Below are 25,754 nucleotides of genomic sequence, written 5' to 3' on the forward strand. Positions count from 1 at the left end.
GCGGCGGGGGGGGGGGGGGGGGGGGGGGCAGAGAAGAGAGTGCGGACCAAATGCAGAGGTAAGAAAAGACAAGGTGAGCCTGGGGATCTGGGGGGCTGCAGCTGAGTGGAGCACGGCACGTGAGCCAGAGCTGTGGTTCTCCAGGGTCCCCAGACCAGCAGCGTCAGCCGCCTGGGAACCGGTCACTACCCCCAGAGCAACTCAGGGGCCCTGGGCGATTGCTGGGCTCCGAGGTCCACACTTTCTTCTGGTCCCTGGGCAGCTATTGGGGGATCTTAATGAGGAATAGTGACCGACCTGGTCAGATTTTCATTTTTAAAAAAGCAAAACCCCAAAAGCCCCATTGACATGGAGAATGGCTTGAAAGGGGATGAGACTGAAGAGGAGCCTGCTTTCACCAGGGCAGTGCCGGCGTGAAGGGGGAAGGCCAAGAGTTCCCCTTGTGGGCCCCAGGCCAGGGCTGGTGTGGTGAGGGCCCTGGTGGGGACAGGGTCTGGAGGCCGCAGGGGAGCCAGACGCTGATGGCTTGGAGAGGCTGAGTGAGAGCGCTGAGTAGGACAGGCTTCCGCCACCTCCGCTTTGCTGAGGATGGTACAAGAATGGAAGCCAGCTGAACTTCTGTAGCAATTAATAATCCAGCAACAGACAGAAAGGCCTTTAATTCTAGATTATTTCTATCAGCTTTCTGAATGGTCTGACATAACAGTAGTCTTGATAGTTGCGTAAAGTAGTGAATTTAAGAACAGAAAGGACTGTCCTATTCCTGCAGTTCTCTGTAAATGTTTTCTGGAATGGTGGGAGGGTGGGAAGGAAGGAAGGCAGAATGCTGCAGGAGTCGTCTCTGTGGCTGCCTCTCTGCCTGGTAATCACTTACCCAGGTGATCCTGCCATCCCCCCCACAAGGTTATTATTCTTGTTGGAATGAACGGATGGCCGTCAGATCAGAGGGTAGGGGGCCCACTGCTGGAAGCCCAAGGCCTCTCAGTGACCTTGGATGTAAGAACTCACTGTGCTCACCAGCGTGGACTTGGTCCTGGCCAGTGTGGGTCTGGTGCAGTGTTAGCCTGGTGATGAATTGGCACTCACGCATGTCCACTGATGCAGCTGTCTTTACTCAGGTGGTGCCAGCACCTGCCCCACTGTCAAGGAGTGGTTTGTGTACTCTGGGAACCCACTGAGGCAGCCGGACCTCGTCAGGCCTCTGCGGATGAGCGTTCCAGGTACAGACAGCCCTGATTGAAATAAATCATTGATTTGTTGATGTGATGCAAGTCCAGTACTGATCTCTGTGGAAACATACTTTTCCAGAACTGTACACGTACTAATTTTCATTTCTTCCGTGGGTCCCAGAGCAATGTATCTAATAAAGTTCTAAAACACCTGAGGAAAGGGCATTATACCGATTTTCCGGGGGCCAGTCTGCCGAATCGTCCTGCCTCGTTCCCCTCCCACTGCTCAAGGTGCATGCAAGGCGGGGGGTGGGGGTGGGGAAGAAAGGTCGTCATGGGTCGGGCCCCAGGACCTGACGCCTGGCCGTCACTCAGTGAAACCCACCCAACTAACAAGGCTGGGTTCTTGCTACTCTGTTTGAGTCAGTTCTCGTCTTGCTCCCACCACTGAAAGTGGGCTTGAGGAATTGGGGAGGGGAGGCGAAGAAAAGTTATTTTAACTGGAAAAAAAGTTTTTTCAAGGGAGGTATCTTAAAACACATAATGGGAGGGGAGGAAAAAACAAAGTTCTCCTAAAAATTAGTTGAAGTAAATCCTTCCTTCCTGTGAGTTCTTAGTATCTGCAAAAGGTCAAGCATGTTTGTAGGAGATAGTGTTTTACATACAGACAGCTGAAGAAGAGGGGTTTAGGGTTTATTTTAGTGGCCCTCGTTAGTGTTTTGGAAAACAAATACTTTTCTAAAACTTTTATATTCCGTTTTTATATGTATTAAATTCTCTTAAGTCACTATTACTTTCTATCACTCAAGCCTATAATTTACCAAATAAGGCTTGAACACTGCAAAACATTTTTCTTATAAGTGGAATTGTATAGGGAGAGAAGTTGAAGGAATATTTCCTTACTCTCTCAGTTGGTGAGTGATATACTCAGACCTAAAAAGGTGCTTATCACAAAAACAAATTAAGATGAATTGACATTTGGTTTTACAGCAAGAAGTATTTTTAAAGGATAGCCAAAACCGTCTCCCAGAAATGTTCTGCTATATATGTAATTTTCATCTCATAGGATCTTCCCAGAAATAATGTGGGAAGTGATTATGATAGCTCTCTTCCTCATTTGAATGATGGAGAATATTTGGTTATTCATTATTATGAGTTAATTTTAGAAACCACTCCATATAAGGTTTTAATAAGCTCTAGAAGTCATTCATTTATCAGAGAGACTGCTTCTGGGTCTTGTGAACCACAGGTTTGTGCGTGTGGCACACCCAGACTGCAGTTGGGACTCTGCTTCCAGAAGGAGCTGGGGACGGCACGTCTGCCATCACTAGGAAACTGGAAATGGGATCTTGAACTTTTGTTGCAGGTGGTTTAGATGAATTACTCTGTTCATGCTTATGTTAATAGTGATACAAGATGACAAGATTTTTATATAAATAGCTTTCTATATCCATGAGGAAAAATGCCAAGTGGTTTTAGACTAAATTGGAAAATGGACTAGCCAATTCCTGTCTCAGGTGTTTTCCATCCTCACCCTGACATGTGGGAGTAAAACCAGTGGACTCCTGCTGCTTGATCCTCACCTTGGCAGGCCCCTTGTGCACGGGTGCAAGGTGTCCTTGCTGCCTGATTAAAGCCATCCTTTCCAGCCAGGCCAGTGGCGCTGCTAGAGCTGTTGCTTTAGGGGAGACCGTGTCTGATCCTTCTTGTTCTCCTGAGATGGTGCCATTAGGTTGGTATCATGGATGTTACATTTTCAGTGAGTCTCCCCATGTAGTGGCCAATGTAGAAAAAAAGACTTTTTCCTCTAACAGCACACATGATTTAACACTTGCTTTCTTAAATGGTGGAAATAAAAAATAAATCAGATGTTTTTTAACAAAGTGGAAAGGAGACAGAAGGGGAGCAGAAAAATTATAAAGATTACCTAAAAATTAGGTAAGAATTAAAAGGGGGAAAGAATTATAAATGACCAGCCAGGGAGCAGAAAAATTAATTTCATTACTGGTATATTTTATTCATGGAGCTCATTTACATGCATATATTCCATCCACATCCCCATCTTTATGTGTGTGTACATATACACACATCCAGATGTACTAGCTATATTATGTTTATAATTGTATAGATATTACATTCCACTTATCTTACAATATGTCATGAAAGATGATGTTCCTGGTAACACAAGAAGGGTGTACTTTGAAATTTCGCTTCCTTTCCCCAGACGACCCTTACAGGATCCTTGCGTCCATGTGTGTTTGTCCATTCATCACACTTCACTTACGGATGTTCTGCATTTTGTGGTGTCTTGGACCACATAACAGGGAAGCATTTGAAATAGCTTTCTAGCTCTAGAACTGGAGATTCTTCTTTAGACAAAGTGTAGATGATTTCTTTTTTCTTCACAGAGCCATTTTTTAGTCATAATAAGCATATCCTTATTTTACAAACCTAGGAAAGCTGATTGCACGTATCTAATTGGTAATTTGTGTGTCTGTTGGGGTGGCCAAAAGTTCATTCTTTTTTTCCTTAAGGTGGCTCTAGTAGCACTTAGTTATCTTTAACTTCATTCAAAACAGTTTTGTTAGATTGTATGTGACAGCTGTCATATCAGCATACGTTTAATAAAAGACTTACCAAAATTGGTGAATTTTTGTGTAGCCATTTTAACATTGAAGATGGAAGAAAAAAAGCAACATTTTTGGCTTATTTTGCTTTATTATTTCAAGATAGGTAAAAATGTAACCGAAATGCAAAAAAAGATTTGTGCGGTGTATGGAAAAGGTGCTGTGACTGATCGAATGTGTCAAAAGTGGTTTGCGAAGTTTCATGCTGGAGATTTCTCACTGGATGATGCGCCACGGTCGGGTAAACCAGTTGAAGTTGGTAGCGATAAAATCGAGACATTAACTGAGAACAGTCAACGTTATTCCATGCAGGAGACAGCCGACATGCTCAAAATATCCAAGTCAAGAGCTGAAAATGATTTGCACCAGCTGGTTATGTGGATGTTTGGGTTCCACATAAATTAAGCGAAAAAAACCTTCTTGACCGTATTTCCACATGTAATTCTCTACTGAAATGTAATGAAAACGTTCCGTTTTTAGAAGAGATTGTGACAGGTGATGAAAAGTGGTTACTGTACAATAATGTGGAATGGAAGAGATCGTGGGGCAAGCAAAATGAACCACCACCAACCATAGCAAATGCCAGTCTTCAACCAAAGAAGGTGATGTTGTGTATATGGTGGGATTGGAAGGAAGTCCTCTATTATGAGCTCCTTCCGGAAAACCAAACGATTAATTCCAACCAGTACTGTTCCCAATTAAACCAACTGAAAGCAGCACTCGATGAAAAGCATCCAGAATTAGTCAACAGAAAATGCATAATCTTTCATCAGGATAACGCAAGGCTGCGTGTTTCTTTGATGACCAGGCAAAAACTGTTACAGCTTGGCTGGGAAGTTCTGATTCATCCTCTGTATTCACCAGACATTGCACCTTTGGATTTCCATTTATTTTGGTCTTTACAAAATTCTCTTAATGGAAAAAATTTCCATTCCCTGGAAGACTGTAAAAGGCACCTGGAACAGTTCTTTGCTCAAAAAGATAAAAAGTTTGGGGAAGATGGAATTATGAAGTTGCCCGAAAGATGGCAGAAGGTAGTGGAACAAAAGGGTGAATACATTGTTCAATAAAGTTCTTGGTGAAAATGAATAATGTGTCTTTCATTTTTAGTGCAGGCTCAGTGGCCATGGTTCATGGGCCTAGCCGCTCCGCGGCATGTGGGATCTTCCCAGACCGGGGCACGAACCCGTGTCCCCTGCATCACCAGGTGGACTCTCAACCACTGCGCCACCAGGGAAGCCCGTGTCTTTCATTTTTACTTAAAAACTGAGGGCACTTTTTGGCCAACCCAATAGAATGATTTTTTTAAAGTATTGTTCAAGAATCAGTGAGTAAACTTAGTATTTCTTGGCTATGTAAAGATGTTTGACTCACTAGAATCCTGCAGATCATCTTAGAAGACTATTTTATAAAATGAAATGAGGTGGAGTGGTATATTTTATGACAAGAAGGGGCTGTATTTGATTCCTTCCATCATTTGGTAAACAACTGTAGTGAAGTTTTCTTGTTTCAGCTCCTCTTAACATGTACTGTTGAAGGTTTCCATCTTGACACTGGTTAATACAGGTGAAAAAAGTGTTGTCACATCTTGGAGGTTTCTGTGGGTGGTAACTGGAGGTCACCAACCTGCTCTGTGGGTGAGAGCATGTGCTCCTCGTGAGGAGATGCTGTCAGGGCCCCAGCCTCTGAAGTCACCTCCCTGATGTTGTGGATTAGAATAAATGGATTTAAAACCTCAGTCGTGTTTTTCTTCCATTTGTAAAGATAATTGGAAGCTTTGTCAACTAAATGTTACAAATACACATATGAGTCACAAGCCAGTGGTTGAATTTTGCACTGACTGCTTTTTATACCTAATTCACTATATTTTGAATGTATTAGGTAGAAGCAGTATAACACTGTCTTTTTGCAAGCATGAAATTAGCTCATCCATGGAAGTTTAGAGTTTAATATATTGAGATGTCAACTCATTCTAGTCTGTTTATAGCTGAATGAATTTTTTTACTTATTGTAAATAAGCTACTGAAGTTTATCCAACCAGAATAAAGATTCAGTTTGCATGTGAGTAGTCAGCGTTTTTTATTTTGTCTTTTTTTGGCCAGGGGTGCTCTTTCAAACAGAATGCTAAATAAATATTCATTTAAATCAGATTATGAATTAAAACCTTCATAAGTAAACTTGAGACACACAGTGTATGCAGGTTAATTTCTGGAAGTGTCACCTCTCTCGTTCTCAGAGTGCACACAAACCAGTTTTATGGTTTCTTACCCTAGAAGTATGCAAGGAAAATAATCATAGGATAACTCTAAAACCCAACGATTACATTATTTCCGTGTAGAAAGCACACAGAAATGCCATGGCTTAGAGTGTAGTGCATTTATAGCTGTAAAAGCACACTCCGGACCATTGCTTTGTTACTAGTGGGGCATCCAGCAGCCTCCACCCTGGGGTGGGTCCTCCCAGGCATCTCAGACAGTCTTCCAAGTTGTCATTCACAGAAATGACCACTTTCCTTGTCCATCTGCGTGCCCCTCCAGGGCTCGGTTGCTCCGAAAAGCCTTGAGACTTTCCCGGATTCAGGCAAAAACCTTTGCCAAGTGACAGAATTTGGTTTTTGAAGCTGATGTGTTTCAGAGGCAGTGTATTGTAGTTGGTGACCTACAGACCAGATCACCTGCTTAGATCTCTGGATTGTTCTTTGGAACATCTCAGCTGCCCATGGAACTCTGGGTAAAGTGTAAGGGCTACCCTTGATCTTTTCTGGCAGAGTTACACAATTTTCTCATATTGTGAAATATTTTTACTTTGCTATTTTCAACTATTTAAAAAATGTGAAAGTCATTAATAGTTTATGGGTTGTACAAAAACAGACAATGAGCTGGATTTTGCCCACAGGCTGCTATTTGCAGCCGGAAAAGCGTGTTTCTGAGAAGGAATAGCTGACCCTGTGATTCTCTTGGAATAATATTTCTATCTTAAAGACTAGTGCCGTTGTTTTTTTTTGTTTTTGCCAAAACAAAATTACCTTCATTTTCTTTCTTCCAAGGGAAAAGATGATTTAATAAATAATGAAAAAGTATTTTGAGGAGGAGAGAACACTTCAGCCATATCAGAAATGCAAGTGACTTTTGCTGGGCTGTTTCACTTCTGATGGTGGGAAATACACACCTGAGAATATTGAATGACATTGTGAGAAGCATAAACAGAAAAGGGGAAGAACTTCCTTTTTTGAGTCACTTAATTCTGATACCATTTGGTTAGTGAGTTTTGTTTTCTTAGTGAAGCTGTGGGATGGTTAGGTCCAGCTGTCCTTGCACTTGAGGATGCCTTACAGCCACAGGACCTACAGAAAGTCACAGCTGCTGCTCTTGGCAGGACCTGGCCTAGCCCAGGCCTGGCCCCTCTGGGCAGAAGGAGCAGGGCTGCTGTGTCTTCCTCCAGACTCATGCTGCCATTGATGGTGACTTGGGTAAATGAGTGAGAAGTTTTTCTTTTCTTTGATTTTAATAGTTTAAACATATATATGAAATGTAGGAATAAAACACAAATTTAGTAGAATTTTAATATTTTAGGAATTTCTGTTTAATAGTTCTAGGGATGTGCTTTCCAAAGCATGGGGCTCACAGGTGCCCTGCTTATCCTAGTCTCTAGTTTGTTCAGTGCAGACTCCCAGGTACTTTACCTAGCAAAGCAGAATTTCTGCATACAGACTCCAGGAAATGTATTTTTTACAATTTTGGCAGCTGGTTCTTTTGCACAATGAAGTTTGAAAACCACTAGTCTGGGGAAATAACAGCAAACTAACAGCAAATAGGTGGTGTTTCCACCAAGCACCCCATCGCAGCTGTGCTGTGTCTCACGCCCTAAGACAGTACAGCGAGCAACACGGGTAGGAAAAAACCCTCTTCCCCCACAATGTAGCCATTTAAAAAAAGAAGACTGGTTTCAGTGAAATACATATATGCTGACCTTTTAGGGTTTCTGCTTGTTTAAACCAGGAAGTTCTGTGCATGTTTATTTCCAGTTGCTTTATACTTTAAAGCCCACGGGTATCGGGAAGGGAAGAAGTTAGTGCCCTTTATTCCTTTATTGTATTTCTGCAGACGCGTATTATAACCTGCTACTGCAAAGAATAACGGTAAATGGACTTTCCTCTAACTAGGGGGAACGCCTAGTTTGAAGCTACTGTGGCTGAGCCAAGAGGCAGGACTACAGGCCCAGCGCGTGGACACACTCCTGGCCTGTTTTGACCTTTCCTCGTCACGAGAAGAGCTGCAGGTGGTCGAGAGCCCCTGTCAAGCGTTGTGCTGCCTCCTGATCTACCTCTTCGTGCAGGTAACCTCCTTTCCTGTCGAAGCTGCTGCTGTCACCCCTCACTCCTGGCCCTCGCCTTTCGTGGGGTGTGGTGCTCTGGGATGTAGCCGTGGGTTGGTTCCCTGCACCATCTCTGCCCAGCGTCTGTTCCATAAACTCCAGTCCTTCGAAATGCTCGGACTCAAGTGAGGGCGTACATTTGAGAAGCCCCGTCTGCTGCCGGACTAGAGGTGGGCTGCCCCTGAGTGTGATGGAGACTTGAGGCGTCTGACCCGTGCAGGAGCCCTGTTGCACTTTGCTCACGCTTGCTGAGCTTTTTGGGCTCTGGACTGTTCCTGTGTCCCTATGTGGGTGGTGGTTCCTGTTGGTGGGGTTTCACGTAATGGTGAGAAGGTCCAGCGCTGCAGTCCGGCTGACCTGGCTAGAGTCACAGCTCTTCCCAGAAGCACAGAGCTACCAAGGGAGACTACTTGAACTTTCCTAAGTCATCTAACAAACGTTCGCTTTTCAACCTGCGAACGGGATCACACCTTCTTCGTGAGGCTACTGGCCAGGCATTCTGTAGAAGGCGAGAAGTGTCCTGCACAGGTGCCCAGAGAAAAGCCCACCAGGGTGGTTGTCACTGTCAGCCACCCCCACCCGCGGAGCTGGGCCACGCACGGGGTGGAGAAGGCCACAGCCACGCGTGGGGAGGCGCCGCCAGCTCCTCGTTCGTGCGGTTTGTTAGTTTATGCAGGGAGCTTACAAGGGCCACTGAAAACATTCGCCTTTTATTAGTTTCCACGTGCATGATAACGTTGGGAGGCCTCAACAAAAGAAGGGCTTAAATACCTTCCATCTCCTGCTTCCCTTCCCCAGCTGAACTGTTTGTACAAGTCCTTTGCCATCAAGTGTCTGTTTCTTTAGCCATGTAGACCTTCTCACCAGCTTTCCTGATCCCCAGCAGCTGTCCCCTCCTCTGGTCTCTGTAGGTGATAGGTCTGCGTCTGCTTTGCCGTAACTATCAAGTTTTCATTTGTCTGGAATAGAAAATTATGTTTCTATTTTTCAAACCTGAATTCATTGTCTTTAAGAAACTTATGGTAGAATTACATTTCAGGGGACTCATATACTGCTTTTTCCTTTCTAAAAGTCCTCTGTCATTTTATAGCTAGTCCTGTATTTTGCATTTTGTACAAACGTGGTATATATAGTTAAATCACCCTTAGAGATTTTATTGCTTCTTTATTGGTTTCACATGCACCAGTATCAACTTTAGTTTTGAATAGAATTTTCCTTTATTTGCACCAGACTCAGCAAAGTGTAAATCAATAAATGATGGCAGGGTTATTTAGTATTTAAATATAAAAATATATTTCTTTCTATATTTTTACTAAATGTACATGCATGTATTGTCAGTTAATATTTTCTGTCCATTGTTTATGAATCTACAGGTGGCTGAGGTGGACCCGTAGAGGGAATTGGGAAGTGGTAGATGACCAATAGCTGAGTTTTCTCCTTCAGAAAGATCAGTGGTTTTCTTCTCAGTACTCCTTGTGAACATACGGATAGTGATGCCATGTGTTAGCGCTCCTAGGACTACGTTTTGCATTATTTTTTTCCAGCAGTAGAGATAGGTCCTTGAACCCATTCACAGTCACCCAATACAGCTCTGCTTTCTTGTCAGCTGTGCAAGTGATCGTTAGTTATGAAAATCCACTTCCAACAGGAAAAAAATTCCAAATCACAGAACAGTCACTTTACATCTCACATTTATATAACCCTGAAGCAAGACAAGCATCAGGAAAACTTCTACTTTTACCTTCTTTACACTAGTAACTGCCCTTTCAGTGAACATCTCTTTAGTGTAAGTAAGTCAGCATGAGATAGACTCAGTGTTGGTTTGACTTGCAAGGACACATTCAAATTGGAACTTTTTAAAACTAGAAAACAAATTGACACATCAGTGTTGTCCCTCAGATCAAAAGGTACTGTACTGTGTTATTATTCACGGGGATAACTTCTCTCAGGATTAATAAGACTAAAAAGGTAATTTTTTAAAAATACTGTACTTTTATATAGTTAAGCTTATATTAGATGTTTTGATGTGCCATACGGGTTAACTACATCCTGTTCAGTGTACAGAACCTGTAGAGAAACAAAACCCTCTCTTCTGTTCACTTGGATTCGTACCTACAAGTGAGCAGCATTTTTTATCAGAGGCTTATCTGAGAAGCTTTCCTGGGAGTGTAAGTTTGCATCATAGAAACTTTACATATTTTTTATAATCTATACTGGAGCAAATACTTTATAATAATAATATCCATTATGCAAAATTCTAAAAAATAGGTATTACTAAGACTTGCCTCCTCTAATATGTTATAGATTTGTTAATTACAAAGGTGGTGGCAGAGTATGAAATAGGTTAACTGAAAAAAATAGGACATGAAAGAGTTATTCCTTTCTCATAGGTAGTGTCTTAAAGTCAGCCTTCTGCAAAAGTTGCTAATGGCAAGAAGTAGAACTAACTGTATGCCAACAAACCTGTCTAAGCAGAGAGAGGTGAGGGTTTATGGGTTTAAAAAAAATACTTTCTGCTTGGTCTTGCTTCTGTGGATTGGGATCTTTTTTCTTGGTCACGAGTGCTGCACATTTGTAGATTTCTTGGTTTTTCCCTGAAATAATTACAGCTGTCATTTATACAAAGGCAACAACTATTTTGGAGTAAACATGGAAATGGATAGTGATGGGACCAGTGTGGCATTTGGTGGCTGAGCCTTGTGACCCTGTGAGGAGGGTGCAGAGGTGTTGCCAATGGCCGGGCCTGGTGCCGTCTTTGATCTCCATCCCCTCCTCCTTTCCAGGGTCCGTCTCTTTCTCCATATCTCTGTCTCTCCTTGCTTCTCACTCACACTTTGGTTAGACTCTTTGATTCCACAAAGGATGGGAGGGGGCTCATATCTGGGGAATCCTGGTTTCCTTTAAACTGGGATCTGAGGACACAGTTGATGTCTGGGGCTGGCAAGGGTGGGTGTTTATCCCAGCTCTGATCACTCTGGCTCAGGCCAGCTGTGGGTGCTGTCCGTCTGCAAACCCCTGAATTGTCAGTTCTGGAAATATGTGTCAAAACTTGATGACCTGTGTTGCTCCAAGACTTAGACTTGGTCATAGCTCAAGCTTTCCGCAGGCGCTCTGGAGCGTTCTGCCTTGCTAGTGAGTAACAGGCTCCCCAGTCCAGCTTGGTCCTAGGTGTGGTGGAGATTTTCACACCAGGGACTGTGGGTGGTGGGAGAAAAGACCCTGCTCACCTCCACTGGCGTCTCTTCTGCTGCCTCTCTCTGTGTGTGTGTGTGTGTGTGTGTGTGTGTGTGTGTGTGTGTGTATGAGTGTATGTGTGTATGTGCACATGCATGTGTCCCATGCCTATATTTGGTCCGAGCTGGTTTTCCTGGGGCTGACGCTGGCTCTCTCTCCCACGCAGGTGGACACCCTCTGTCTGGAGGATCTACATGCCTTCATTGCACAGGCCCTGTGCCTCGAAGGAAAGACCACCATGGAGCTTGCAGACTTGCAGGTACTGACTGTCACACCTCTAAGGATGGCCCGCCTGACCACACTTGCCAGCCTTCTTTACATTTGGTTGTTTTACAGGAACGTTCCCCATGACTTATTTATTTTGTAACTGGAAATTTTTACCTTCTGAACCCCTTGACCCATTTGGCCCACCTCCTACCCCGCCTCTGGCAACCACCAATCTGTTCTCTGTGTCTATCAGTTTGTTTTTGTTTTGTTTTGTTTTAAGATTCCACATAGAAGTGAAATCCTATGTCATTTGTCTTCCTCTGATTTATTTCACTTAGCGTCATGCCCTCAATCCATGTTGTCACAAATGACGAGATTTCATTCTTTTTTTTACGGCTGAATAATATTCCATTGTGTGTGTGTATGTATGTGTGTGTGTGTAACAGTTTATCCATTGCACTCATTGGTGGACACTTACACTTAGGTTGTTTGCGTGTCTTGGCTGTTGTAAATAGTGCTGCCGTGAACATAGGGGTGCAGATCTCCTCGAGATAGTATTTTTATTTTTTTCTGATAAATACCCAGAAGTGGAATTACTGGATCATATAGTAGTTCTATTTTTAATTTTTAAGAGCCTCCATGCTGTTTTTCAGAGTGGCTGCACCAATTTACGTTCCCACCAATGGTGCATAAAGGTTCCCTTTTCTCCACACCCTCTCCAACATTTGTTATTTCTTGCTTTTTGATGATGGCCATTCTAACAGTTATGAGGTGATGTCTCATTGTGCTTTTGATTTGCATTTCCCTGATGATTAGTGATGTTGAGCACCTTTTCATGTCCCTGTTGGCCATCTGTGTGTGTTCTTTGGAAAAATGTCTATTCAGATCTTCTGCCCATTTTTTAATCAGATTGTTTTGTGTTTTTGCTATTGAGTTGTATGAATTATTTATATATTTTGAATATTAACCCCTTGTCAGATACATGATTTGCAAATGATTTCTCCCATTCAGTAGGTTCCCTTTTCATTTTGTTGATGGTTTCCTTTGCCGTGCAGAAGCTTTTTTTCCTTTTTTTTCGGTATAGTTGATGTACAATAGTATATGTTACAGGTATACAGCACAATGATTCACAGTTTTAAAGGTTATAGTCCATTTATAGTTTTTATAGTTATTATAAAATATTGGCTTTATTCCCTGTGTTGTACAATATATCTGTGTAGCTTATTTTTTTATACATAGTAGTTTATATCTTTTAATCTGCAGAAGCATTTTAGTTTGCTGTATTCTCACTTGTTTATTTTTGCCTTTGCTGCCCGTGCTTTGGGTGTCAAATCCAAAAAAGTGATTGCCAAGACTGATGTCAAGGAGCTTACTGCCTGTGTTTTTTTCTAGTCGTTTTATTTTTTCTGCTCTTATGTTCAAGTCTTTAATCCATTTTGAGTTGATTTTTGTGTATGGTGTAGATACAGTTTCATTGTTTTGTATATGACTGTCCAGTTTTCCCAATATCACTTGTAGAGACTGTCCTTTCCCCATGGTATATCCTTGGCTCCTTTGTTGACCACTTATGCATGGATTATTTTCTGGGCTCTCTATTCTGTTCTGTTGATCTTTGTGTCTGTTTTTGTGACAGTACTGTTTTGTTTACTGTAGCTTTGAGATACAGTCGGAAGTCAGGGAGTGTTATGCCTCCAGCTTTGTTCTTTTTTCTCAAGATGGCTTTGGCTATTTGGGGTCTTTTGTTCCATACAAATTTTAGGAGTGTCCTATTTCTGTGAAAAATGCCATTGGTATTTTGATTGGATTGCATGGAATCTGTAGATTGCCTTGGGTAGTATGGTCATTTTAACAATATTCATTCTTCCAATCCATGAGCATGGTATATCTTTCCATTTGTGGAAAGGTCCTTTTAAATGATATGTGTATTTACACGTTTATTAAAAATCCAGGTGATGGGGCTTCCCTGGTGGCGCAGTGGTTGAGAGTCCACCTGCCGATGCAGGGGACCACGGGTTCGTGCCCCGGTCGGGGAAGATCCCACATACCACGGAGCGGCTGGGCCCGTGAGCCATGGCCGCTGAGCCTGCATGTCCGGAGCCTGTGCTCCGCAACGGGAGAGGCCGCAACAGTGAGAGGCCCGCGTACCACACACACACAAAAAAATCCAGGTGATTAGATTATATTTGTAAAGATTATATCACATTTTATATATATATATATACTGTACACACATTCATTTACAGACGTAGAAGTCTGCTATATATGAAATCAAAGAATACAGGAACCCTTAATCTGCAGGAATATAAAAAAAGAAAGAAGAAAAACAGTATTACTTGGCACTAAAAAAAAAAAAGACAGGCTTTTTTATAAAGCAGGGAAGGCAGTGACCAAGGACACTGGTCTCCTGGGTGCTGAGAGCATGGTGGGGCCAGGCTGTCCATCTGTCAGTCAGTCTCCAGTCGCTACTCTGTCCTCTCTGAATGCTGGGTATGTACTTGCTAGTTTTCCTGTCAGCGTCATAACTGTCCATGTGTGCATTCAGCCTACAGCTCTAGAGGACAGGGTCTGCTCATGTGGTCCTTTCATACTTGGTTTGTACAGCCCATATGAACACACGTGTGTGCGTATAGATAGAGATGCAGGTGCATGGCTAGCAGGGAAAGTCAGTTAAGTAATATTCTGAATTGTATAGCAAATAAGTCCCCCGTCTTAAGCGACTTGAAAGGGGGAGGGTGGATTCTTAGATTCTTCTATGTGTATCATTTAAGACAGGGATGCCTCAGCCAGAGAAAAATCATGGGTAAGGTATCACATGTCATGATGTGTGAGTTCCTGTGGTCACTTGCCCCCGTCCTTTCCTGGTTCCTGCCCATCGGGCAGTGGTGGGAGGAGCCCTGGGCCTCAGGAACCCTGGCTCCTGCTGTGTCCTGTGAGCAGTACCTCTAACTTGGGCGCCCTGTGTGCCTGTCCAGGAATGTAAAAGGGGTGCACGTAGCTGCCTTGCTCACCCCCAGGGTTTCGTCAAACTTGGGCACGTGCCCAGAGCGTTGTGTAAAGTCCTCTATGAAGCTTACTGTCACTGAGCCTAGCAGAGCCCAGGCCTGGCGTCCCAGCCAGACTGCGTGCTCTCAGAGCCTCTTTGCTCCGCCCCAGGGTGCTCCGTGGTTTAAATTTGCTTCACTCTTTTCTTTTGGAATGAGCCAAAGAGACACTGGGGCTTTGTTTGCCTGTCAGTTCCTCTCTGCTGCATTGGGTCCCTGAAACCAACAAAACGATAAACCATCTCCTTTCAGGGGGAGGCCCCCAACTGCTGGAACATTCCAGGCTCACCTCTCCCACCCCCGGCGCTCGGGGAGACCTATCTGAGCCACCCTGAAGCCTAGCTTACAGGAGGTGGCTGGCATCTTTCCTGGCACTACCAGGGCTCCTTGGAAAGTTCTTGGTCTTTTTTTTTTTTTCCCTTGCGGTACGCGGGCCTCTCACTGTTGTGGCCTCTTCCGTTGTGGAGCACAGGCTCCGGACGCGCAGGCCCAGCAACCACGGCTCACGGGCCCAGCCGCCCCGCGGCACATGGGATCCTCCCGGACCGGGGCACGAACCCGCATCCCCTGCATCGGCAGGCGGACTCCCAACCACTGCGCCACCAGGGAAGCCCTCTTGGTCATTTTTGATTGGGAAATTAAAAGGAAAAGAAATAGGAGTTAATGGAAAGGAAAATTCTGTTCTGAAATTCGAGCTGTACCACATTAGCAAGGGGTCTGCTGTGAGCATAGCATCTCATCGCCCCGGTGAGGATGTTTCAAGATTTACTGGACACATGACGATTGGGGCTGCTCCACGGCTGGACCCACTCTGCCTCCTATTGGGTACTGCGAAGGCCCAGTGCTCAGCACATTTCGTATTGAAGACAGTGCTGTGCCTTGGCGCTGAGTGCACGGGACCACAGGCAGTTCAGTCGGAGCCCTGCGTCTTGGGCTTAGACTCCAGAGTGTGTTGGAGCCACATTAAGAGGCCACAGCTCCTTTTCCACATGGGTTCCCCAGCGTCGTGTCATCCCCCCAGCAGCCATGCACCTCTCAGGTGGGGAGCAAACGCAGCGTGTGTGAAAAGCAGGTGTAGATGTCTTCATCGAGAGATCTGTACATAATATTGCCTTGGCTGGTAAATCCTCACTTTCTAAATCACTCTAAGTCCCATAGGCAAAAATCAAAATGCTTTGAGGACGTATTGAGATCACATTCTTAGAGGACATTAAAATAGTATGCTTTGCTGATTAACTCACTGGAACAGCCACAGAAGCACAGGATTGTGTAAAGTACACTCAGATTTGGAAAAATGCTTTCATTATTAGGCAGCTCAAAATTGGATGACTGAGTGAATAGTAGAAATAGAATCTATTGAAAGTTTTAGTAGACTTCTTAAAGTTGTTTTGTAAACATAGAAGATGAGTGCTCCAGACAGATTAAATTAGATGAATGGGTAGGAAACCTGGTTTCCATATTTTCCTTATTTTTATTCTCTCTGGTATGCTTACGACTTTCAAATGCTTATCCCAGGCAGGATATCGTTGAGTGACTTTGGGAGGGAAGAGAGGTAGTGAGAGGGCTCAGGGTGCCTGGAGCCCAGAGTCCAGAAGGCCTGGTGCCCAGCGGTGGCTGCAGTCCCAGTTTCGCGTGGTTTGTATCACAGTACAGGTCCTGGTACTCGGTCCAGAAGATGCGGTCTCTCCGGGTGAGCACGAGCGTTGTGAAGAGACCGTAAGGTGCACAGTGGGGAACACGGCTGACGAGCCCTTGAGGGAACTGGCCGTGAGGGCTGGTCATGCCTCCTCCCTGAGTCCATCTGCAGTGCTCAGACAGGTTCTCCGGGCGAGAGGAGCCCGGGGAGGATGGCTGTGCCCCTGGGAGGGGGCTGGGGGCCCTTGTTGAGTGAAGGCGTGTGGGTGTGAGGGCAGCGACGGAGCCGGCGGGACGCCTCCTTGAGAGTCGGGAGAGATCTCGGCCCGCCCTCCCGGGCCCGTAACAGTTCAGAAGGGTTGATCTCTCCCCCACCAGACACCTGGGGTGTGCGCTCTGGCAGGAGAGAGAGAGGGAGGGCCAAACCCAGCCCGCGCCCGCCCCCGCCCCCGACACAGCCAGGCTCAGTCGCTCACACATTGTCTGTGGACGCGTTCACATCACAGCTGCAAAACCGGGTGGTTGCGATAGATGCTCTCTGCCCTTCCCAGACAGCTGGCCAGCAGCCCTGGGCGTGAACCTGAGAGCTGGTTGGTGGGCACGGATGCTCAGGGTCAGAGGAGGGGTCCATGTGTACATTCCTGGCATAGTTCACAGCTGCCCAACTTTAGAATCTGAGCTATTCACATTTGGGTTTTCGTCCCTCTCCTGTTTTTGTCTTGAATCATAAGCAGATGTTACAACTTCTTACTGCTTCTTACTACAAACATTCAGGTATTAAGACTTCAGCACTCTGGCTTTGAAACTGTCTTCTAGCCTCTGTTCTCCCCTTTCCAGGCCGCTCATACCCCAGGGTAGATTAAAGATTTTGACGCTCAGAATCTGCACTTTTCCAAGTAGGCTGGCCTTCCAGGCCCTCTGATTCTGTCTGCCCTGGTACCTGTCTTGCAGTCCAGCCCCCGTGAAGCAGGCTCTCCACAGACCCCAGCTTTCCATGCCCACCAAGACCCAGCGCTCACCACCAGGGTGACTTCTTTCCTTCTGCAAATACCTGTAGTTACTCCTGGTTACCTGTACTTGCTGGTAACACATAAATACCTGTAGTTACTCCTGGTTACCTGTTTTTGGCAATTACACAGGTGCTGTGTGATCCCTCTTCCAGTGTTGCAGGATCTGCTTCAGAACCGTGTTCTTCCTTTTCTCAGCGTGGGTCTCTTACTGTAATGCTGCTCTTGGATACGTGTCCCCTTTTCTCATGTTGTTCAGACTGTTCTTAAACTCCTTGGCTTGTGGCTTCTTCAAGAGTGGGGACCCCGCTTTATTCATCTTTGTGTATTCTCTGGTACCTATGCTTCTGAGTAACTTAGCAGGTACTCAGCTAGTATTTGTTCAAATGAATTGAGATACATCCTTCCTGGGGCAGAGTAGGGGGCGGGCCGAGTGTTTATAACTTCCATGGAGCCCCCTTGGTGTGTCGTATGTACTCAAATAATTGTCAGTTTGCTTAATGTTTGTATAAACCGCTGTGATGTTGGTAGATGTCCTTTTTATCTTCACGAATAAGAGCCTTTCACATAAAATGTGACCTCAGACATAATTTCAGTTTCACCTTTCTTTTTCTACAGCAATGTGCTTTCTTTTACAAACCCCATCCCGTTGGTTGCGGTATATATCCCGGGGTTGAGCGGGTGGGCACCCCGCGAGACACTGTGCCAACTCGCTCTACCAGTGGGGGCCGGGCTCCCCCGCCCCGCTGCCCCCGTGCCTGCTCACCTCCCACATCAGCCGGGCGGCAAAGCTCTGACGCCTTGCACAGAGTTGCTTCCCCAGACCCCACCTGCCAGAGGCGGAGCTCGCTGGCTGCCTGGCAGTCACCCTGTGGGCTCTGAGCTCCCCTTGCCCGAGGCCCCTCCCCTTCCTGCCCCACGCCTGCCCCTTCCTCTTGCTCACTCTTCACACGTGGGGCACATCGGAGGTCTTTCAGGTTCTCCGGGGGTGAGGCTTTTGAAAGTCAGAGGTCGGAACTTGGCAGTTTTACCCTTTCCTGTCCCCATGTATTGATGGCACAAAGTCTTAGGTGACTGAAGGCCTTAAGGAAGAATGGGAAGAAGGGTGGAATTATGTTAGAATTACCTTACTACATTTTTTTGTAAAGATTAGCCTTTTACCATTCTTTCAGTCCTGGGCCCTTTCTGCAGTTTTGTACTTGTAAACATAATGGCAGACCTCATGGTGGTCGTGGACCCTGGAGCCACCTTCCTTCTGACTGGATCACTCGAGGCTGCAAGAGCTGCCTGAGATGAGGTGACGGGGCGGGGGAGATGAGTGCAGCTTCGAAGCCATAGGACATCTGCATGTGTTCAGGTGGCTCTGAGTCTGGAGAGGGGTCAGGACCAAGGAGGCGGTCTGGAGTGGACATTGCGGGTGGTAACACTGTGGGAATAGCAGGCTTCATCCTGCCAGCCGTACGTGGGCTGTGCTGCTCCCATAGGTATTTCCTCTGTCACATAGTTTTTCGTGAAGGAAAACTTGACTTCAGACCAAGCTGCACGTTCTCTTCTTTCCTCTGTTCTTGGGTCCTTTCTGTGAGCCACAAAGCACTCTAGTAGGAATTGTTTTTCCTGTTTGTTATCTGTGGTCATCCATTCTGAACCTTAGGTGTAGGTCAGGATGGAGTTGGAAGTTAGGTGTGTGTTCAGAGGCTGTCTCCTCATGCCCTGCACCTGCGGGGGCTGCAGATCAGAAGGTTATGGTTGGCAGGCCTATCAGTCCTGCCGGACCCAGCACGCCCGAGAAAGCCACTGACTTTGGCCGGGTGGAGATTTTGTGGTGAGTTCAGAAAACCTGCGGTTGTTCCACAGGGTATTTTGGGTATTTTAGTGATGTTACAGGGTGCTGCAGCTGGCCCAATCCTATGACAGGTGGCCCTTGCCAGTTTCTCACTTATTTCATTTTACTCTCTTCCGCTTTTGTTCCTTGCAAGTGTCCATTTAAATTCTAGGAGTGCATCTCAACACAGTTTACTTTTGCCTGGATTAAAGATGTGGCGTAAAAACGACATTGGATAAGAACGTGTAGAGGAGAAATGGAATTTTCATCTCGCTTGCTGAGGGCAGGAGCCATGTAACGACTGCCCACGCAGACCTCAATGTTACCCTCGGGGCAGCACCTGTCGTCTCTCGTGGTGACCCTGTGTTCGCGAGAAAGAAGAGCTTTCTGGGTGCACTGCTGCTGGTGCCTTGTTAAACGGTGCCCTGCCTCTGATTTCTTTTTCCCTCTAAGGTAGGATCAGAAGGTGGTAGGCTTCCCCACACAGCCTTCACATGTCACTTATTTACATGTAAATCCAGCAGCTGTTTTTAAAGTACCCACTGTGTGGACAGCCCTCCTGCAGTGACCCACCTGACACGCTTACCCCTGCTGTGTTCTCACAGGCTTATCTGTGTGTCAGACAGATGCACTCGTGCTATCCTCTACTTAAAGCTGAGTGGCTCTCCAGGGCCTACCAGGTGTGTCCGCATCCTCCGTACAGACGCAGAGCCTTGCTCCTGTGGTTCCCGTCTTCTCCCCCGACACACTCATCACGAGTCACGTGCTTGACTCCCTGTCTCCTGCCTATTGGCTCGCGTCTCTCCCTGTCCTGGGGGTTGGAGCTGACTCTGGTACCTGGCCCGTGGTTGTGTGGGTGATGTGTAGGTGCCAGCCACCGGCCCCGCTGCCTCAGGCGGCCTCCTGCCCCTGAGCAGCATCAGGTCTTGTTTCACGGCAGGAGGGAGTGCTGGACAGAGATGGCAGGGTTGGAAGGTAAAGTTGGGAAACTGCTAGGCTCCGGGAGACTGTTAGTATTGGATTCGAGCCCTGTGCCACCCCTGTCGGACACGGAGAGTCTGGGGGTCACAGGTAAGTTACTCAGTGCAACATGAGAAGCCTCCGGGGAGGATCTCAGCAGACGACCCCATTTTCGGTGGTCTCTGCCCTCAGGAGCCATCTTTAACAAGCTCTGCTGGAAGCCGCGGGACCCCTGTGTGACTCAGGAGGGCTGAGGAGCAGCCGGCTGTTAGGAAAAGCCGGACCAGCCCTTCGTGCGCCTGCCCCGCAAGGTTCAGGCGGCCTCCTTGGGCTTGTGTTGTACAGTTGGGCCTGCCTGTAGCCACGGAGAACTTAGGTGCAGAACCTCCTGAGTGCAACCGGCCTTTCAGACCAGAGGAGCTCAGAGTTTGCCTTTGCTTTGTTTTCTGGTGAGTGGTAACGAGTCTGCAGTGCTCTCCTTGCCGTGTCTGGATTTCCACCTGGTTTTAGGACAGTCGCTCTGGTGAAGCAATGCCTGAAACGGAGCATCGGCTGACTAGGGGGTTTTGGCCTCCATGTGTACATAACTGCTAATACCTTAGCGTATAAACACCACACAGTTGAGCTGTTTACTGTTAAAATATTGACTGTGAGGCTTTGCAGCGTTAGAACTGGTCTTTCTGGTTTCTGTGTCCGCATTAGATGCTCCATCACCTCAGCAGGAAGCGCTCAGGGCTCGGCTCCTCCTTGTCTTCATTCCAAAGCACCTTGAATCCTGTTTCCAAAATACGGCCGCTTTTATTTATGACTTTTATTGGTAAGGCCATACCTTAGCCACATGGAATTAGTCCGTGCTCACCAGCGACTCCGAGTCCGGATTCAGGGTCAGCCTTCTGCCACACTGACTTGTTCCCTAAATTCCAGTTCTTTGGGGAAGAAGAAGAGTTGCTATGTGACTTTCTCTGTTGGTGGAAGATACCCTCAGATTTTGATTCTGCAGCCTGTGAAAATCTTCTGCTCTTTCAACACAACCAACTGTTTATTTTTGGAATACAGACTTGGTTTAACATTTGAAAACCAGTGTGATTCACTTCGTTAGTACCACGCATGATGCAGAGAAAGTATTCGGTTGAATTCAGTGCCTGTTTGTCGTAAGAAGTCTCAGCAGACCAGGACTGGAAGGGAATTTCCTTAATCCAACAAAGAGTATCTACAACAGAAATCAGACCTGATGGTAAAACAGTGGAAGTTTTTCCACTCTGGTGGGAGTGAGTCAGGGGTGCCTTCTTTCACCACTTCCCTTACACTGGAAGAAAAGAATAAAACTGTCATTATTGACAGGTGGCGTGATTGTGTATATGGAAAATCCAGATCCACAGGGCAACCATTAGAATTACTAAGCAAATTTAACAGGGGCTGGTGCAGAGTCAACATACACAATCCAGGTATATTCTACAGAAACAATAACAAGTAAAAATAGCCCCTGCATTTTTTGTGTTTACACTAACATCAAAGAAAAAATAGGAAATACTTAGGAAAAATCAACAGCTGGGCCAAGTCTCCACACTGGCAACCATAAAGCATTGCTGACAGGATGCGCTCCTGGGCTGGAAACAGGCTCACTGTTTAAAGATGCCCGTTGTCCGCAGCGTGGTTCATAGGCTCAGCATCCCCAGTCAGCCCCACATGCAGTGGCGTGTGACAGCCCGGAGGGGTGAATGGCCTGGGGAGACCCCAGCAGCGTCAGCCCGGGGAAGCCGGAGCCCGTGTGTGCACTTCACTTCCGGAGCCGGTTCTGTCGGCTCACTGGCGAGCAAGCCCGTTCCTGCTTTGAGGAGTCGGTTAGCGCTACCTCTGGGGACAGTGGGTGTGACAGGGAGGGGCAGAGGGGCTTCTGTGGTCCTGGTGACATGTGCTTTGTGGCCCAGGTGTCGGTTGCCTGGTTTGTTTGAGATTCAAGCGGCGCACATAGGGTCTGTGCTTTTAAACATTACTTTAAAACAGACAGGTGTCGAAGAGATGAACAGAAACTGACTCCATTAGCATAGGGTCTGTGCTTTGCGGAGTGGTATACTTCATTTAAACATTACTTTAAAACAGACAGGTGTCGAAGAGATGAACAGAAACTGACTCCATTACTGGAAAATGTGCTTCACGAGAGAACTGCCCCCAATACTCAGAAAATACGCAGCCACTGCGTCAGTTCACCTGACCTTGAGCAGCCATGGTGGGTGCCCTGACCTGGGGTTGAGACCTGCCCCGACCCGTGCGGCCTGCAGTGCAGCCTCGGGGCTGGGCGCTTTGCAAAGAGGGGAATGCAGGAGGTAGAGAAGGTCCAGCGGTGGGCGGGTGGGAAGGTGCCGACTGACACTGCCACTCAGGCCCCCGAGTGGGGTGGTGCATCTGAGAAATGGAGCATTTGATCTTACTGCACTTAAATTCAAACCTCACCCAGGGCCCCAGCTGCTGGTGTGGACAGTGCGGCTCTAGACAGACAGTACCCCGTGTGCGTGGGTGCACAGGGTGAGGGCTCGACGACTGAAATCAGGGAGACGGTGGAAGGTGCTGACGACAGCGAGGGGCAGGTAGCCTGGTGAGGGCGCGGGCAGAGAGACCTGAGGGTCACGACCACGCTTTTCTCAATAGGGGAGGTGAGACCTGACTTAAAAAGGGCATGAACATCTGTCCCTTTTCCTGGTTTACTTCAATTTTGTAAACTATGTGAGATACATAATGACATTTAAAATCGCTGCTGTTTACTTTGAGCAACACAGATCCACCCGATGCCGACAGACTGAGTTGAACTTGCCTTGTTAACAAAACCCCGTGGACAGTTGCTGCCTGTCAGTTCACTGTGTGTGGTCAGCACAGGCCACAAATTCCAGAAACACGAGCGATTGAAGGCGAAGGGCGTCTCTGCAGGTTCTCACCAAACGGAGCCCCCTGCTGTGTCCAAGAACAGGAAGGAGGTTTGACAGCAGAATAAATATTTTGTGTGGGTGTGACCTTAATTTGTAAGAAGTAACAGACCATCAACCCTATGTAGTAATAAGCCATTTTATTCTTAAATGGTAAACATTTGTGTAAAACATACCTAATAACGTTCACAGAACTCAGTGTGATTTTTTAAAATGCGGTGACTCATCTGTGTCTAAAATGCCCCCGTCTTGGCTTCTCTTGCTTTGCCTTTGCTTTTAAAGAAAGTTTCCCAGTAGGCCCGAGGCTGCAATCCTGTCACCTTCCTGGCAGGTCAGAGCTTTGGCCTTTGCAGCTCCAAGGGTGTCTCTGTGTGTGGAGCAGGTCGCACCCCGAGGGCGCAGCGCCTCTGGTTCTCTGCCCGAGTGGCGGCTGCCTCCTCACCTTCTCTGTGCGTCTTGTCTCCACAGCTCGACCACGTCGACCCCAGGGCCGTGCAGCTGGGTACCCTCCTGGTCCGCGGCCTCACCACCCTGGTGCTGGTCAACAGTGCCTGCGGCTTCCCCTGGAAAACGTTGGACTTCATGCCCTGGAATTTGTTCGACGGGAAGCTGTTTCATCAGAAGTACCTTCAGTCTGAGAAAGGGTACACAGCAGAGGCGCTTGTGGAACAACACGTGAGTTCACAGTTTTCTTTACGCTTAGAAAAAGTAGGTTTGAAATCAGTTGCTCAAATGCATCACGAAAACTCAGAGTCCTCGGCTGGAGGTCAAAAGGGTCCGCAGCACTTTCTGTCCTCACGGTCATTTTACTTTAGGAACAGACCCCAGAAGTCCGCTCTGAGGAGCCGCAGATCCCAGGCTTTGAAATTGACCCAGAAGTCCGTGAGGCTGCTGGTGCCGGTGGCCTCCTCCGCTGTGGTTGTGCCTCAGGCCTCAGGGTCAGCGTTGCTGAAGCTTCTGCCAGAACCTGTGAGGAGGTGGGCGAGCAGCGTCCTGCCCAGTCTCACACATTTTAAATTTTCGAGTGCTTTCGCTGCTTTTCCCCTTTTTGAGTTAAGAATGCACGTTCCCTGCAGAGCTGCCTCTGCAGACATCAGACTAATTCGATAGGAGCGGTGATGATTTGTTACTTGAAAATATTCCCTGAAGGCTGACAGTTTAGTTGGGGTCATTGGCTGCTGTTCTGGCTTTGTAAGTACAACTGCTACACGGTTCCTGGAAGGTTTCCAAGTCGGGCCCCGGCCAAGCTCATTTGGAACGTGTGTTAATACCCACAGGACCCTGTGATCAGCGAGAGCTGACTGTCTGTGACGGGTCAGCGCTCCACGCCTTCGCATCAGATGGAAATCATTACTGACTGATGTGCCAGTAGTGCTGCTTCGCACACAGACACAGTCCAGGGCGTCATAGGAATGTAAGTGTTCAGAGTTTAGAAGCAGCCACAGTTATGTAGTCAACAAAAGCAGAGTACTGACAAAAATGTCCTGTAAGTGTGGCCTTAGTACCGAATCAGTGAAAGGTAACAGTAGGCCGGGCTCACGGCCTGCACATCACCCATCAACGGACCCCTCCCTCCTTTCCTTCCTAATATCTTGACCAAGTACAAAATGATTACAGGTTCACACTCACTGCTTTAAAACAAGTTAGGGCAGATAGGATCGAATATTCAATAGTACAGATGAGGCTGGAAGGGAAGGTCGCATGTTAATTCGTTGTCTGTGGCCTTGCTCTTTCCACTTACTGTCTTACAACCAAGAGGAACTGAGGTGATAACACATTACCGGCATGGATGTTTTAGGTATGATTGTGTGTTAGGGCCATAGATGTCACAGTAGAACTTGAAGGCCCTTTTGGAAATGCTTGTATAACCTACCGGGGACGGAGAAGGTGTAGCTGCCACTGTCGCCGTTCCAGGGCATGCAGGAGAAGATCAGTTTCTAAGAACATCTTGCTGAGTTGCAGTGTGGAAGGGAAACTGCAGCCATGCTCGCCCACAGCGCTGCAGTGTCCTTGGGCACAGTATACTGTGTAGTTTCACTCACGTAGTTGCGTCTCCCGAGTGCCTGCCTGTGTCTGACACTGCTCCGCCCATCTGGTCTGTTTGCAGAGGTCCTGGCTCACCAGATTCCATGCCCTGAAGTCAGTCGTGTGCAAGGCCTGCATGAAGGAGAACAGACCCATCGTCAGCAGGCGGCACTGGCGTTCACACCACTCAGGTGGGTCCCAGCCTCTCGGTCCCGGGAGGGGCCCCACTGCCACGCGCAGCTGCAAGGAGAGGCTGATAAAATTGGAAGAAGAAACAAAATTAAGATGATAGTGTGCTGCTGAGCGGTTTAAGTTCTGGTCCCCTTAGGAGGGGGTTTTCAAAGGGTTCCTGTGCTGAGAGTTAAGGACCCTCCTCTGGGGCTCAGCCTCCTTTCCAGGAGGCCCTGAAGTACACACGCCGCTGGGCTGGTGGGCCTTTATTTGACAGAGGTTTGGACTTATTTTTTCTCATGATAAAAGTACATGAGAAAACACTTAGAATATAAAGAAAATAATTAAAAGTGAAACCCAAATAACCTTTAATTCTGTCTCCTGAAGGTAACAGATGATGACAGATGTTTTCCTGTGTTTTCGTCTCATTATGATTATACTCTGCATGCTTGTGTGCCCTGTTCTCCTTGGCACTTGACTTCCAGCGTGATCGTGGTCACGGTGGTCAGGTTCCCCTTAAACAGAATCCCCACCACCACACGCACTGCCTTTGCGTCATAGCCC

At 46.8% G+C, this 25,754-nt stretch overlaps 1 protein-coding gene across 10 annotated transcripts in view; it reads left to right on the forward strand.

The window, feature by feature from the left end:
• Positions 1–25,754, forward strand: part of FAM120B (family with sequence similarity 120 member B) — a 95,072-nt gene that overhangs the window by 28,478 nt on the left and 40,840 nt on the right. For 8 of the 10 annotated variants that reach the window (XR_003003267.1, XM_024744908.1, XM_024744909.1 and 5 more), the window contains exons 4-8: positions 1,119–1,220; positions 7,959–8,131; positions 11,571–11,663; positions 23,463–23,669; positions 25,102–25,210. Coding sequence is in view for 8 of the 10 variants with exons in the window: in XM_024744908.1 (XP_024600676.1) it covers positions 1,119–1,220; positions 7,959–8,131; positions 11,571–11,663; positions 23,463–23,669; positions 25,102–25,210 (684 nt within the window). In the remaining 2 variants the exon portion in view is untranslated. Of the gene's footprint in view, positions 1–1,118; positions 1,221–7,958; positions 8,132–11,570; positions 11,664–23,462; positions 23,670–24,271; positions 24,409–25,101; positions 25,211–25,754 lie in introns of those variants that run through there. The other 2 variants (XR_003003268.1, XM_024744913.1) reach the window with 2 other exon arrangements.

The sequence above is a fragment of the Neophocaena asiaeorientalis genome, unplaced genomic scaffold, assembly GCF_003031525.2.
Source record: "Neophocaena asiaeorientalis asiaeorientalis breed wild unplaced genomic scaffold, Neophocaena_asiaeorientalis_V1.1 scaffold649, whole genome shotgun sequence".
NCBI classification, from domain to species: domain Eukaryota; kingdom Metazoa; phylum Chordata; class Mammalia; order Artiodactyla; family Phocoenidae; genus Neophocaena; species Neophocaena asiaeorientalis.